The sequence below is a fragment of the Salvelinus fontinalis genome, chromosome 9, assembly GCF_029448725.1.
Source record: "Salvelinus fontinalis isolate EN_2023a chromosome 9, ASM2944872v1, whole genome shotgun sequence".
In the NCBI taxonomy this organism is placed as follows: Eukaryota; Metazoa; Chordata; class Actinopteri; order Salmoniformes; family Salmonidae; genus Salvelinus; species Salvelinus fontinalis.
The window spans coordinates 60149822-60165979 of NC_074673.1; the positions used below are offsets into that span (position 1 = coordinate 60149822).

The following is a 16158-nucleotide window of genomic DNA, read 5'->3' on the forward strand; positions in this document are numbered from 1 at the left end:
AGGATCGTTAGTTTCTTCGCGTGTTGATCACTTCCTTAGATACAGAGAGGACACTGACTTTTGAGTGTTCAGAATTAAAACACTTAAGTCCTTCCAACTGGCATGGAAGTGCCTACCCACTGGGTTGAATCAACATTCTTTCCATGTCATGACAATGAAACTACATTGAACCAACGTGGAGCAGGAGTTGAATTGATGTCTGTGCCCAGTGGGTAGTCTTCAGAAGTGTAAGGATAATTTGGCATCTGAAACTAGAGCATTTGGTGCAGCGTTAGTTCAAGTTTTAATGTCAAGTTTTAAGTTCAAGTTTTAATGTCACATGCACAAGTATAGTGTTCGTGTTGAGTATGGGTTATTTTTGTTGACCCCATAATTGGAAAATAATTACCTAAACTATCAGGACAATAATTTGTGTGCTGGTTTGTGTGTGTATGAGTGTAACTTACAGTATATTTATTAACACAGGTAACGTTATACATGAACTAGAGTTTAGATACACGTAGGTAACTGTGTGTGTGTGTGTGTGTGTGTGTGTGTGGCTGTGCGTTTGTATATTCCTGATTTCTTGTAAAATGCCCTGGACTGTGCTTAGGGCTGTGTGTTTATGTGTATGCATCTATGTGTGTGTACGTGTATGTGCACATGCAACCATGTGTGCGTGTGCTCACTGGCATATTTTGCTGCAGCAATAGGATGTGTGTATCTCCCGTCAGGAACATTGGTTGGTCAACCAGCTAAAGAGAATGTGTGCAGAACTGCCATCAGTGAACAGGGGGTGCTACAGGATTGTAGAACCCCTCTAACCAATCAGAAACCAGATCTGGATGAGCCCGGCTTCCCACTGGCAAATTCCTTTTTGCCGCTGTCGTCTCCCGACGGTAGTCGTCTCTCCATCTCTCCACCTCTCTCTCCCTTCCCCGTCTCCATCACCGTTCCTGGGATGTAAATTAGCTGCAGCGGGGGCTGTATGTTGGAGCATTGGTAGAGAACCAGGGATAGAGTGATTTAGAGGCTGGCCAAGCCAGGGAGGGAGGCACTGTGCCTGGGCACGGGGCTAGAGGACGGCTGGGAGGAAAGGGCTCTCTGGATGTATACCTGTGGAGGACGGCGCACCTCTTTTACCAACTGGGCCAGCTGCAGATAAGGTGCCTGCACAGCGTGTGTCTGTGTGTGTGTGAGAGAGTGTTTGTGTGCATGCGTATCTGCGTGTGTCCATGCATGTGTGTGGGGGGGATTTTCAGCATTGATTCGGCACTGATTGTGTCAGATGGGATTTTCACACTGCGACAGTCGGATCATCTTTTCCCCATCAGCTAGCATTTTCTACTTGTTTCTCTCTCCTCTCTTCTTCTCTCTCCTCCTTTCCACCCTTTCTTCTCCTGCTGTGCTCTAACCAGCAGAGCTGTCTGCTTTTGTGGTGGGATTCACCACAGTGCCTCAGACCTTTGTTAAATTGGTGTCATTCATTTTTACATAAGGTGTTATTGATGAGGAAGAGCTCTGTGTTTTCAGATCAAATCAGTGCAGTTGTCACCGTCAGGGTTGTGGGCTGTGTGCGCGTTTCTTTGTTTTAGATCAGTGCAGTTGACACTGTCTAGAGGCAGTTTTGTGTGTGTTTGTGTTACTGTATTGTGTGCTACTGTAAAAGCATTTCCTCGTGATGGACAGTAAACATAATTGTCTTCGTGTATGCATGATTGCCTGTGCCAGTGGATTGGATACAGTGTGTGTAGCGTAATAGCTTGAACATACAAGATGATATGAATGTCCTACTGTATACTGATTGAGTGTCGTCTCTGTTTGTGAGATAGTCATTGGGAGGAAGTGAGGTAGTCATCATTCCCAGTAAGCATAGAGCTCACTGAATGTGTTAACCTGTCTAGGACTGGGGTTCGCCAACAGCCAATGAAATTGCAAGGCTCCAAATTCAATCAACAGAAATCTCATACTTCTAATTTCTCGAACATACAAGTATTAGACACCATTTTAAATATAAAATTCTCGTTAATCCAACCACAGTGTCCGATTTCAAAAAAGCTTTTCGGCGAAAGCAGAACATATCATTATGTTAGGTCAGAAACTAGTCACAGAAAGCATACAGCGATTTTCCAACCAAAGAGAGGAGTCACAAAAAGCAGAAATATTGATAAATTAATCACTAACCTTTGATATTCTTCATCAGATGACACTCCCGGGATAACATGTTACACAATACATGTATGTTTTGTTCGATCAAGTTCATATTTATATCCAAAAACCTCAGTTTACATTGGGCTTTGCCTCCAAAACATCCCGTGAATTTGCACAGAGCCACATCATTTTACAGAAATACTCATAATAAACATTGATAAAAGATACAAGTGTTATTCACAGATTTAAAGCTATACTTCTCCTTAATGCAACCGCTGTGTCAGATAATTTATTTTTTATTACGGAAAAAGCAAACCATGCAATAATCTGAGTACGGCGCTCAGAGACCAACACAAGCCAAAAAGATATCCGCCATGTTGGAGTCAACAGAAGTCAGAAATAGCATTATAAATATTCAGTTACCTTTGATGATCTTCATCAGAATGCACTCCCAGGAATCCCAGTTCCACAATAAATGTTTGATTTGTTCCAAAAGTCCATAATTTATGTCCAAATAACTCCTTTTGGTTCACGCGTTTAGTACATAATCTAAACTCACTACGCGCGGGCAGGTCCAGGCAAAAGTTCAGACGAAAAGTCATATTATAGTTCGTAGAAACATGTTAAACGAAATATAGAATCAATCTTTAGGATGTTTTTAACATAAATCTTCAATAATGTTCCAACTGGAGAATTCCTTTGTCTTCAGAAATGCAATGGAACGCAGGTAGCTCTCACATGAGCGCGCATGGTCAGCTCGTAGCTCTCTGGGAGAGACCTTTGTTATGCTGATGAAGGAGGACCCAAAAGCGACGAAATAGAAACAGAGTCTTTATTCCAGTCTTAGACAAAAACGATACTCCTGATATATCTAAGGTAAAAACAAAACAGGAAAACTGAAATCCTCTCGTCAGTAGAGAAGAACGACTGGAGACGCGACCACTAGACACCTGCTCACACGCAGCATCTGATGAAGGCAAAAACACGATAGGGCGGAACAAGGACACAGAACAGCAAACATCAAACAAGAATCCGACAAAGACAGAAGCAGAAAACAGAGGGAGAAATAGGGACTCAAATCAGAGGGCAAAATAGGGGACAGGTGTGAAAGAGTAAATGAGGTCGTTAGGAGAAAGAGAAACAGCTGGGAGCAGGAACGGAACGATAGAGAGAGAGAGCGGGGGAGGGAGAGAGGGAGGAGGAGAGAGAGGAATAGAAAGAGGGAAAGAACCTAATAAGACCAGCAGAGGGAAGCACAGGGACAAGACATGAAGATCAAAGACAAAACATGACAGTACCCCCCCACTCACCAAGCGCCTCCTGGCGCACTCGAGGAGGAACCCTGGCGGCGACGAAGGAAATCATCAATCAACGAACGGTCCAGCACGTCCCGAGATGGAACCCAACTCCTCTCCTCAGGACCGAAACCCTCCCCATCCACTAAGTACTGTTGACCACGTCCCTGAGAACGCATGTCCATGATCCTCCGTTCCTTGTAAATAGGTGCGCCCTCGACAAGGACGGGAGGGGGGGAGGGAAGACGAACGGGGGCGCGAAGAAAAGGCTTGACACAAGAGACATGGAAGACAGGGTGGACGCGACGAAGATGTCGCGGAAGAAGCAGTCGCACAGCGACAGGATTAACGACCTGAGAGACACGAAACGGACCAATGAACCGCGGAGTCAACTTGCGAGAAGCTGTCGTAAGGGAAAGGTTACGAGTGGAAAGCCACACTCTCTGACCGCGACAATACCTAGGACTCTTAATCCTACGTTTATTGGTGGCTCTCACAGTCCTCCCCGCAGACGAAGGCAGACCGGTACTAAAGTCTAAGGCGATCTGAGACCATGGTCGAGAAGGAATGGGAAGCGGTCTAAGACGACCGGCATGAGGAGAGTTACCTGACTTAGTCTGCGCGCAGTCCGGACAAGCAGCCACGAAACGGCGCGTGTCCCGCTCCTGAGTAGGCCACCAAAACCGCTGGCGAATAGAAGCAAGCATACCCCGAACGCCGGGGTGACCAGCTAACTTGGCAGAATGAGCCCACTGAAGAACAGCCAGACGAATAGAGACAGGAACGAACAGAAGGTTACTAGGACAAGCGCGCGGCGACGCAGTGTGAGTGAGTGCTTGCTTTACCTGTCTCTCAATTCCCCAGACAGTCAACCCGACAACACGCCCTTCAGGGAGAATCCCCTCGGGTTCCGATGGCGACAATCGATGAGAAAAGTAAGCGCAAGGATGGACCTTATCGTCAGACTGGAAGCGCTGGGACAGAATGGCTCCCACGCCCACCTCTGAAGCGTCAACCTCGACAATGAATTGTTTAGTGACGTCAGGAGTAACAAGGATAGGGGCGGATGTAACACGCTTCTTGAGGAGATCAAAAGCTCCCTGGGCGGAACCAGACCACTTAAAGCAAGACTTGACAGAAGTCAGAGCTGTGAGAGGGGCAGCCACTTGACCGAAATTACGAATGAAACGCCGATAGAAATTAGCGAAACCGAGAAAGCGCTGTAACTCGACACGTGACTTAGGAACAGGCCAATCGCTGACATCCTGGACCTTAGCGGGATCCATCTGAATGCCTTCAGCAGACAGATAATCATCGAGAGCCTTACGTTCGGGAGCCGACAGAGAGAATAATCTACCCCGAGGAGAAGTGGTCCCCGGATGGAGATCAATACAACAATCATACGACCGGTGAGGAGGAAGAGAGTTGGCTCTGGACCGACTGAAGACCGTGCGTAGATCATGATGTTCCTCCGGCACTCCTGTCACATCACCAGGCTCCTCCTGAGTAGAGGGGACAGAAGAAACAGGAGGAATAGCAGACATTAAACACTTCACATGACAAGAAACGTTCCAGGATAGGATAGAATTACTAGACCAATTAATAGAAGGATTATGACATACTAGCCAGGGATGACCCAAAACAACAGGTGTAACAGGTGAACAAAAAATCAAAAAAGAAATGGTCTCACTGTGGTTACCAGATACTGTGAGGGTTAAAGGTAGTGTCTCATATCTGATACTGGGGAGAGAACTACCATCTAAGGCGAACATGGGTGTGATCCTCCCTAACTCTCTGAGAGGAATGTCATGTTTCCGAGCCCATGCTTCGTCCATAAAACAACCCTCAGCCCCAGAGTCTATCAAGGCACTGCAGGAAGCAGCCGACCCGGTCCAGCGTAGATGGACCGACAAGGTAGTACAGGATCTTGATGGAGAGACCTGAGTAGTAGCGCTCACCAGTAACCCTCCGCTTACTGATGATCTCTGACCTTTAACTGGACATGACATGACAAAATGTCCAGCAGAACCGCAATAGAAGCAAAGGCGGTTGGTGATTCTCCGTTCCCTCTCCTTAGTCGAGATGTGAACACCTCCCAGCTGCATGGGCTCAGTCTCTGAGCCGATGGAAGGAGATGGTCGAGATGCGGAGAAGGGAAGCCCCGCTAACGCGAGCTCTCTTCCCCGAGCTCGGTGACGAAGATCTACCCGTCGTTCTATGCGGATGGCGAGTGCAATCAACGAGTCCACGCTGGAAGGAACCTCCCGGGAGAGAATCTCATCCTTAACCTCAGCGTGGAGTCCCTCCAGAAAACGAGCGAGCAACGCCGGCTCGTTCCAGTCACTGGATGCAGCAAGAGTACGAAACTCTATAGAGTAATCCGTTATGGATCGATCACCTTGACATAGGGAAGCCAGACCCCTGGAAGCCTCCTTCCCAAAAACTGAACGATCAAAGACCCGTATCATCTCCTCCTTAAAGTTCTGATAAACGTCAGAACACTCAGCCCTTGCCTCCCAGATAGCTGTGCCCCACTCCCGAGCCCGCCCAGTAAGGAGTGATATGACGTAAGCGATCCGAGCTCTCTCTCCAGAGTATGTGTTGGGCTGGAGAGAGAACACAATATCACACTGGGTGAGAAAGGAGCGACACTCAGTGGGCTGTCCAGAGTAACATGGTGGATTATTAACCCTGGGTTCCGGAGACTCGGAAGACCAGGAAGTAGCTTGTGGTACGAGACGAAGACTCTGAAACTGTCCTGAGAGATCGGAAACCTGAGCGGCCAGGGTCTCAACGGCATGACGAGCAGCAGACAATTCCTGCTCGTGTCTGCCGAGCATTGCTCCCTGGAACTTGACGGTAGTGTAGAGAGAATCCGTAGTCGCTGGGTCCATTCTTGGTCGGATTCTTCTGTTATGCTGATGAAGGAGGACCCAAAAGCGACGAAATAGAAACAGAGTCTTTATTCCAGTCTTAGACAAAAACGATACTCCTGATATATCTAAGGTAAAAACAAAACAGGAAAACTGAAATCCTCTCGTCAGTAGAGAAGAACGACTGGAGACGCGACCACTAGACACCTGCTCACACGCAGCATCTGATGAAGGCAAAAACACGATAGGGCGGAACAAGGACACAGAACAGCAAACATCAAACAAGAATCCGACAAAGACAGAAGCAGAAAACAGAGGGAGAAATAGGGACTCAAATCAGAGGGCAAAATAGGGGACAGGTGTGAAAGAGTAAATGAGGTCGTTAGGAGAAAGAGAAACAGCTGGGAGCAGGAACGGAACGATAGAGAGAGAGAGCGGGGGAGGGAGAGAGGGAGGAGGAGAGAGAGGAATAGAAAGAGGGAAAGAACCTAATAAGACCAGCAGAGGGAAGCACAGGGACAAGACATGAAGATCAAAGACAAAACATGACAACCTTACTCAATCCCCTCTCATTCGGCCCCACTTGACAGTAGAAGCATCAAACAAGGTTCTAAAGACTGTTGACATCTAGTGGAAGCCGTGGGAAGTGCAAAACGACCCCATAGACACTGTGTATTCGATAGGCCAAGAGTTGAAAAACTACAAACCTCAGATTTCCCACTTCCTTGTTGGATTTTTCTCAGGTTTTCGCCTGCCATATGAGTTCTGTTATACTCAGACATCATTCAAACATTTTTAGAAACTTCAGAGTGTTTTCTATCCAAATCTACTAATAATATGCATATATTAGCAACTGGGACTGAGTTGCAGGCAGTTTACTCTGGGCACGCTTTTCATCCAAATGTGAAAATGCTGCCCCCTAGCCATAAGAAGATAGGTAATTTGATTTATAGATCCAAATCAAATGTTATTCGTCACATGCTTCGTAAACAACAGGTGTGGACTAACAGTGAAATGCTTACGTATGGGCCCTTCCCAAAAGTTCAGAGAGAAAGAAAATGATAGATAAGTAAAACACTCAATAATTAAAGTAATAATAGATACACAATGACTAACAATAACTTGGCTATATACAGTGCATTTGGAAAGTATTCAGACCCCCTTTGTTAGGTTATAGCCTTATTCTAAAATATCTATTCTTTTTTTATATCCTCATCTACAGACAATACCCCATAATGACAAAGTGAAAACAGGTTTAGACATTTGTGCAATTTATTAAAAATAACAACAGATACTTTGTTTACATAAGGATTCAGGCCCTTGAATGACACTCACAATTGATCTCAGGTGCATCCTGTTTCCATTGATCATCCTTGAGATGTTTCTACAACTTTATTGGAGTCCACCTGTGGTAAATTCAATTGATTGGACATGATTTGGAAAGGCCCACATCTGTCTATATACGTTCCCACAGTTGACAGTGCATGTCAGAGCAAAAACCAAGTCATGAGGTTGAATAACTTGTCCGTTAGAGCGCCGAGATTGGATTGTGTCGAGGCACAGATCTGGGGAAGGGTACCAACAAATTTGGCGTTATTGAAGGTCCCCAATAACACAGTGGCCTACATCATTCTTCATTGGAAGAAATTTGGAACAACCAAGACTCTTCCTAGAGCTGGCCGCCCGGCCAAACTGAGCAATTGGGGGGGGAGAAGGGCCTTGGTCAGGGAGGTGACCAAGAACCTGATGTTCACTCTGACAGAGCTGCAGAGTTCCTCTGTGGAGATGAGAGAACCTTCCAGAAGGACAACCATCTCTGCAGCGTCCATGAATCAGGCCTTTATGTTAGAGTGGCCAGATGGAAGTCACTCCTCAGTAAAACGGCACAGGACAGCCCGCTTGGAGTTTGCCAAAAGGCACCTAACGGACTCAGACCATGAGAAACAAGATTCTCTGGGCTGATGAAACCAAGATTGAACTCTTTGGCCTGAATGCCAGGCGTCACGTCTGGAGGAAACCTAGCGCCATCCCTACAGTGAAGCATGGTGGTGGTGGCAGCATCATGCTGTGGGGATGTTTTTCAGCAGCAGGGACTGGTAGACTAGTCAGGATTAAGGGAAAGATGAACAGATCAAGTACAGTGAGATCCTTCATGAAAACCTGCTCCAGAGCGCTTAGGACCTCAGACTGTACGAGGTAATTGAGGTAGATATAAGTCACAGAAAGTAAACAGTATCAGCAGCTTATGTGAGGCAAAAACGTTTGTGCAAAAAGGGCAATGCAGATAGTTAAAGAGTTATCCAAATAGCTACACGGACTAACTATTTAGCAGTCTTATGGCTTGGGGGTAGAAGCTGTTCAGGGCTCTGTTGGTTCCAGACTTGGTGAAACGGTACCGCTTGCCATGCGGTAGCAGAGAGAACAGTCTATGACTTGGGTGGATAGATTCTTTGACCATTTTTAGGGCCTTCCTCTGAAACCGACTGGTATAAATATCCTGGATGGCAGTGAGCTCGGCCCCAGTGATGTACTGGGCCATACGTACTACCCTCTGTTGCGCCTTGAATGGAGGCTTGCTCAGCCCTCTGTTTCCTGTAGTCACCATACTGCCAGGTGTCTAACCTCCTCCCCATAGACTGTTTTATCATTGTCGGTGATCAGGCTTACCACTGTCGTGTCGTCGGCTTGAAACATGTAGGTATTACCAGTGGTGTAAAGTCCTTATTTAAGTAAACATACTTTAACCTCTAACGAGTCACAAACCCGGATCCGGGACCCCCCCATCAAAAAAGCTGACTAGCATAGCCTAGCCTAAAGCCACAGGGATATCATATAATAAAATGTTCATGAAATCACAAGTCCAAGACACCAAATGAAAGATACACATCTTGTGAATCCAGCCATCATTTCTGATTTTTAAAATGTTTTACAGGGAAGACACAATATGTAAATCTATTAGCTAACCACGTTAGCAAAAGACACCACTTTTTTTACTCCACCCTTTTCTTACTGCATCAGTAGCTATCACAAATTCGACCAAATAAAGATATAAATAGCCACTAACCAAGAAACACTTTCATCAGATGACAGTCTGATAACATATTTATTGTATAGCATATGTTTTGTTAGAAAAATGTGCATATTTCAGGTATAAATCATAGTTTACCATTGCAGCCACCATCACAACTCTCACCAAAGCAACTAGAATAACTACAGAGACAATTGTGTATTAGCTAATTACTCATCATAAAACATTTCTTAAAAATACACAGCGTACAGCAAATTAAAGACAAAGATCTTGTGAATCCAGACAATATTTCAGATTTTTTAAGTGTTTTACAGTGTTTTACACAATATAGCGTTATATTAGCTTACCACAATAGCAAACATCACAACAGCATTGATTCAAGCCAAAATAGCAATAACGTATAAACCACCAAAATATATAAATTTTTTCACTAACCTTCTCAGAATTCTTCAGATGACAGTCCTATAACATCATATTACACAATGCATATAGAGTTTGTTCGAAAATGTGCATATTTAGCACCACAAATCGTGGTTATACAATAAGAAAAGTAGCAAAGCTGCCCAGAAAATGTCAGGAGAAATCTTTGGAGGCACCTATTCTAATCAGTAACTATTCCAAAACTTGACAAAAAAATACAGGTCGGACAGCAATTGAAAGACATTAGTTCTTAATGCAATCGCTGGGTTACATTTTTAAAATTAACGTTACTTCAAAATACAGCGTGCGATAAAGCGAGGCTGCACTGCAATTAATGGCGGCTTATGCATTTGACATTTTTCAACAGAACAATGAATTATCAGCATAAATAGTTCTTACTTTTTGATGAACTCTCATCAGAATCTTGGGAAAGGTGTCCTTTGTCCAAAAGAATCGTTGCTAGGTTGTATAACGTCCTCTTCAACGTTGCAATTAGCAGTAAACATTAGCATGAGAGATAGAGATACCCAACCCCCTAGAACGCCAGGAAATGAAATACCCGAAAATCGCAATATACTGACAAACTGATATAATTCGGTTTAAAATAACAAGATTATGATGTCTTTAAAGCCTATATCGAATAAAAACACAGCCGGAAATTTCTAAGATCTATAACCAATGGTTCTACTACAATATGCCAAGGTCCTCAGTGCGTCAGAGCGAAGAGGGAAAAGAACAGACACGTCTTTGCCAAGTGATTTATAACCTTTGAGATCTACGTAGAGACTCCATTTCAAGTCTCCCTATTCGCTAACATCCAGGGGAAGGCGTATGCAGTGCATCTCAACCAATAGAAGACAGGCAGATTTATACACAGGTCTCAGAGCAGCTTGCAAAATGTGGCATTCTCACATACACATAGGAAAATTGCTCTAAATCCAGTTCTGTTTCACTCACAGATATAATTCAAACGGTTTTAGAAACTAGAGAGTGTTTTCTGTCCAATAGTAATAATAATATGCATACTGTACGAGCAAGAATTGAGTACGAGGCAGTTTAATTTGGGAACGTCATTATTACAAAGTGCTTACAGCTCCCCCTATTGACAAGAAGTTTTTAGTCATTTTTTATGGTATCTGTACTTTATTATTTATATTGTTGACCACTTTTACTCCAATACTTTCCTGAAGAAAATAATACTTTTTACTCCATACATTTTCCCTGACACCCAAAAGTACTTGTTACAATTGCTTAGCAGGATAGGACAATGGTCCAATTCACACACGTCAAGAGAACATCCCTGGTCAACCCTACTGCCTCTTATCTGGCAGACTCACCAAACACAAATGCTTTGTTTGCAAATTATGTCTGAGTGTTAGAGTATGCCCCTGGCTCTCCGTAAATGTAAAAAACAAGAAAATAGTGTTGTCTGGTTTGCTTAATATAATGAATGTGAAATGATTTATACTTTTGATACTTAAGTATATTTAAATCCAAAATACTTTTGGACCTTTACTCAAGTAGTATTTTACTGTGACTAACTTTTAATTTAGTAATTTTCTATTTAAGTATCTTTACTTTTATTCAAGTATGACAATTGGGTACTTTTTCCACCACTGGGTATTACAGACTGGGTCAGGGAGAGGTTGAAAATTGTCAGTGAAGACACTCTTGCCAGCTGGTCAGCGCATGCTCTGAGTATGTGTCCTGATAATCCGTCTGGCCATGCGGCCTTGTGAATGTTAAGGTCTTACTCACATCGGCTAAGGAGAGCATGATTACACAGTCGTCCGGAACAGCTAGTGCTCTCACGCATGGTTCAGTGTTGCATGCCTCGAAGTGAGCATAGAAGGCATTTAGCTTGTCTGGTATGCTTGCGTCACAGGGAAGCTCGCGGCTGGGTTTCCCTTTGTTATCGGTGGTAGTTTGCAAGCCAAATGAGCAGCAGAGTAGTAGGATTTAAATCAAAGTCCTGTATTGATGCTTTGCCTGTTTGATGGTTTGTCAGAGGGTGTAGTGGGATTTTTTTATGAGCGTCTGGGTTATTGTCCCGCTTCTTGAAAGCGGCCGCTCTAGCCTTTAGCTCCGTGTGGATGAACTGTGTGGACAATGTAGCAAATGCACTTATTAATGAAGCTGGTGACTGATGTGGTATACTCCTCAATGCCATCGGATGAGTCCGGTTACATATTCCAGTCTGTGCTAGCGAAACAGTCCTGTAGCTTAGCATCCGCTTCATCGGACCACTTCCGTATTGAGCGCGTCATTGGTACTTCCTGTAGGAGTTTTTGCTCGTCGGCATGAATCAGAATTATGGTCAGACTTACCAAATGGAGGATGAGGAAGAGCTTGGTATGTGTTTATGTGTGTGGAGTTAAGGTGATAGAGTTTATTCGCCTAAAGTTGCACAGGTGGCATGCTGGTAGAAATAAGGTAAAACAGATTCCATTTTTCCTGCGTTAAAAATCACCAGCTCTGGGAGCGTGGCTCTGTCTGAACATTTTCTTGCTTGCTTATGGCCCTACAGTTTACAGCTCATGGACTGCGGCCATAGTGCCAGCATCGGTTTGTGGTGTAAATAGACAGCTATGAAAAATATAGAAGACTACCCCTTATCATGAGGTATTCTAACTCAGGCGAGCAGAACCTCAAAACTTCTTTAATATTAGAGATTGCGCAACAGCTGTTAAAAAAGGGACACACAACGCCCCCCTTGAGCTTACCCGACGTTGACATTCTCTCCGTCTGATGCATAGGAAAAACAGCTAGAATATTATATGTACTGTATACGTTTAGTGGCACCGTTCCTGCGATGTAAATTGTCATAATTTCTGCACTGTCATGTTGGCAAGGTCCGGTTATTTTCTTTTTGCTAGCTTGTGATAAAAATGGTGTTCTTTATTTGTATCCATTTGCGTGAATGGATACGAGAAACAGAATGTTACAGTTCTTCAGGTCCTGTTGATAGGATAATTGCGAAAGGAGCTCGTCCAGATTGTTCTCCTGTGACTGTGCATTCGCCAATAGAATAGAGGGTAGAAGCGGTTTATTTACTCACAGCAGTAGTTTCATCAGGCTGCCCACACTTCGGCCTCTATATTGCTGTCTCGGGCCTGGTCCGGGGTGAGGCAGTGTGCCCTGCGTTGCCGACTCATTGAAGTGCTGGGATTCGGGACGCAAGTTCAGGGAGTGTATTAAATAACTAAATGAACAAAACAAGAAACATGGGTAGCGTACATTCTTGAACACTGGAACAGAAACAATAACATCTAGGGAAAGAACCAAAGGTCGTGACATATATAGGGAAGGTAATCAGGCAGGTGATGGAGTCCAGGTGAGTCTGATGAGGCGCTGGTGCAACTAAGTGGTGTGCGTAATAATGAACAGCCTGGTGACCTTGAGCGCTGGAGAAGGAGTATACGTGACATTTTCATCCAAATTCAATCAAGTTCAAGTTTATTTTATTTTATATAGCCCTTCGTACATCAGCTAATATCTCGAAGTGCTGTACAGAAACCCAGCCTAAAACCCCAAACAGCAAGCAATGCAGGTGTAGAAGCACCTGCAGGTTAGTAATTGCCTTTTTATGGTCAGAACCTATTTTTGGTCATAGGAAAGATGGTGGAAACATTATGTACAAAAATAGCAGAACTGGTCAGGAGCCCGTAAAACAGATGCTGTGCATTCCAGTGCTATTCTTTTCAGATAAGGTTCAGGATTTTTTTGTATAATTTTTTATTTAACCTTTATTTAACTAAGTCAGATAATTAAGAAAAAAATATTATTTACAATGACGGCTTAAACTGGCCAAAGCTGGGCCAATTGTGTGCCGCCCTATGGGACTCCCAATCACGGCCGGTTGTGATACAGCCTGGATTCGAACAAGAGAGTCTGTAGTGACGCCTCTAGGACTGAGATGCTGTTCTGCCCTCACAATGTGTGAGCTACAAAGTTTGGCAATTTCAAAGTTTGGCTTTCCAATAAAGAATCAGGGAAGCACTGGTGCCGTTAAGAATCTTTACTAGAATATATTTTGTTTGTAAAACTGTAACAGATACAGAAAGGAGAAAATGTATTATAAAATTAACTATATACATTCACGCAAATGGATACAAATAAAGAACAGCATTTTTATCACAAGCTAGCAACAAGAAAATAACCTGAGCTTGCCAACATGACCGTGCAGAAATGATGACAATTTACATCACAGCAACGGTGCCACTAAGCATATACACACAATCTAAGTGTCCATATAGCTTAATAACTATACTTTAGCTCTGTCACAAGAGGTATCTGAACACTTAAAATAGTTATATACACCCAAAACCCAAAGAAGCTGAATTCCGTCACAAAATATTAGCTAGCATGCTAACATGCACTGTTAAGTGAATGGGAGATAGTTAGCGCAATTAGCTTAGCATCATCGGAACTTATTTTTTTACATTTTTAAACATCAATATTCTAGAAACGCAATTTGAATGAGCAAAAGTATGTCCTAATAACTTAAAGTACTTACAGACTTATCTTTAACCAAGGCCTAGCAAGATGGAAACATATAACAAGTCTGTCTGTTGTTGTTGCTCGGATTGTTCTGAGAGGATATAGCTCTGCACAGATGTTAACGAATTAAAAGCTACAGTACCCAACTTCCCCACTAGATGACAAACATAGGACAATATAATAATTGGTACAGAAGTACAGCTATCGGAACAGATGCAGTGCCTTAGACCGCTGCGCCTCAAAAGGCGAGGGGTTGTGGTGACATGAACGTGGAAGATGGTGAATGAAGGCTTAACAAACCATCGTTAAAGCTGATGTAGCTATACATTTCAGGCCAAAAGATGTGCTCTGGTGTGTTGGATTTATGAAATGGTCATGTTCTTATTTGCCAATGAGTGTTCGTTGTTCTAGAAGGGAGGAGCGAAAACTAGCAGACACATGGCCCTCCAGAAATTGAGTTTGACACCCCTGGTTTACACCATACACCACCCCTCTCACACAAATGTCTCCACATAACAAGTGTTTTCGCTCCTACATTGTACTTGATTGATCACTTAAGGTCATTGATTAGTTATGAACTCCCCTCCCCTGGTTGTCTAGGTCTTAATTTGACATGAATGGCAACTCTGGTGTACACTATGAAGTCTTACTAGGGTTTGTCATGTGGAGATGTAGGGATTAAGCTAAACACTGGCAAATAAAGAGACTCAATGCACTCTGTCGGACTCTGTGCTCTATATCATTAGTGAGATGTGTAATAGGCCTCTTTCCTTGTCCCTTTTGTCTTTGTACACATCACAGCCCACTGAGCATGTTGAGCCCAAGGTGATTACACTATTAGAAAAAAAGATGCTATCTAGAACCTAAAATGGTTCCAGGTATAAAAATTTGTTCCAGGTATAACCCTTTTGGTTCCAGGTAGAACCCTTTTGGGTTCCATGAAGAACCCTTTCCTTAGAGCAGGGGTGTCAAACTCATTCCACGGAGGGCCTTGTGTCTGCAGGTTTTTGGTTTTTCCTTTCAATAAAGCCCTAGACAACCAGGTGTGGGGAGTTCCTAACTAATTAGTGATGTTAATTCATCAATCAAGTACAAGGGAGGAACGAAAACCCGCAGACACTCGGCCCTCCGTGGAATGAGTTTGACACCTGTGCCTTAGAGGGTTCAACCTGGAACCAAAAAGGGTTCTACCTTAAACCATAAATGGTTCTACCTGGAACCAAAAAGGGTTCTCCTATGGGGACAGCCAAATAACCCCTTTGGAATCTTTTTTTCTGAGTGTGTACTAGTTCACACAATTACTGTGATATGTATGCATGTCTTCCACACATGTTTTGTGTGTCTGTTTGTGTGTGTGTGTGTGCGTCTGCTTGCCTGAGGTCCTGCATCCACGTGTGTGTTTTAGACTGCGTTTTAACCTTGTCTGTTTGTCTATGGTGTTTGTGTGTGTGTAGGAGGCGTGGTGGATAAGGACCTTCGGCACTACCTCAACCTGCACTTCTCCAAGGGCTCCGTGGACCACGACCACCAGCAGATTATCAGAGACAACCTCTACCTCCGCACCGTGCCCTGTGAGTCAACACACAGGCACGCATGCACACATACAGTCACTCAGTCATTCACTCCCTCACCCCTCAACCCACCTTAGAGAGAAGTTGCTTGGTTGTTATGACCTACCTCTGCACTTGACCCCTGACCATAGCAGAACATTAGGAATGCATTTCATTATTCCCCCTCTCCTTGGGCTTTCCCTCAATCTCTCCTTGAAATTATACAACTTGACAGGTAGAGGCCAGATCCCTGTAGGCATCCTACATATCCCTTTCAAATGACCTGTGTTGAGGTGTTTCTCTTCTCTGTATTCATCAATAATGTCGCTCTTGCTGCTGGTGATTCTCTGATCCACCTCTAC

At 43.9% G+C, this 16158-nt stretch overlaps 1 protein-coding gene across 7 annotated transcripts in view; it reads left to right on the top strand.

The window, feature by feature from the left end:
- The window catches only part of LOC129862896 (membrane-associated guanylate kinase, WW and PDZ domain-containing protein 2-like), a 362503-nt gene that overhangs the window by 91151 nt on the left and 255194 nt on the right, over window positions 1–16158 (top strand). For 6 of the 7 annotated variants that reach the window (XM_055934977.1, XM_055934980.1, XM_055934975.1 and 3 more), the window contains exon 2: window positions 15701–15817. In XM_055934977.1, coding sequence (XP_055790952.1) covers window positions 15701–15817 — 117 coding nt within the window. Of the gene's footprint in view, window positions 1–764; window positions 1146–15700; window positions 15818–16158 lie in introns of those variants that run through there. The other variant, XM_055934981.1, reaches the window with a different exon arrangement.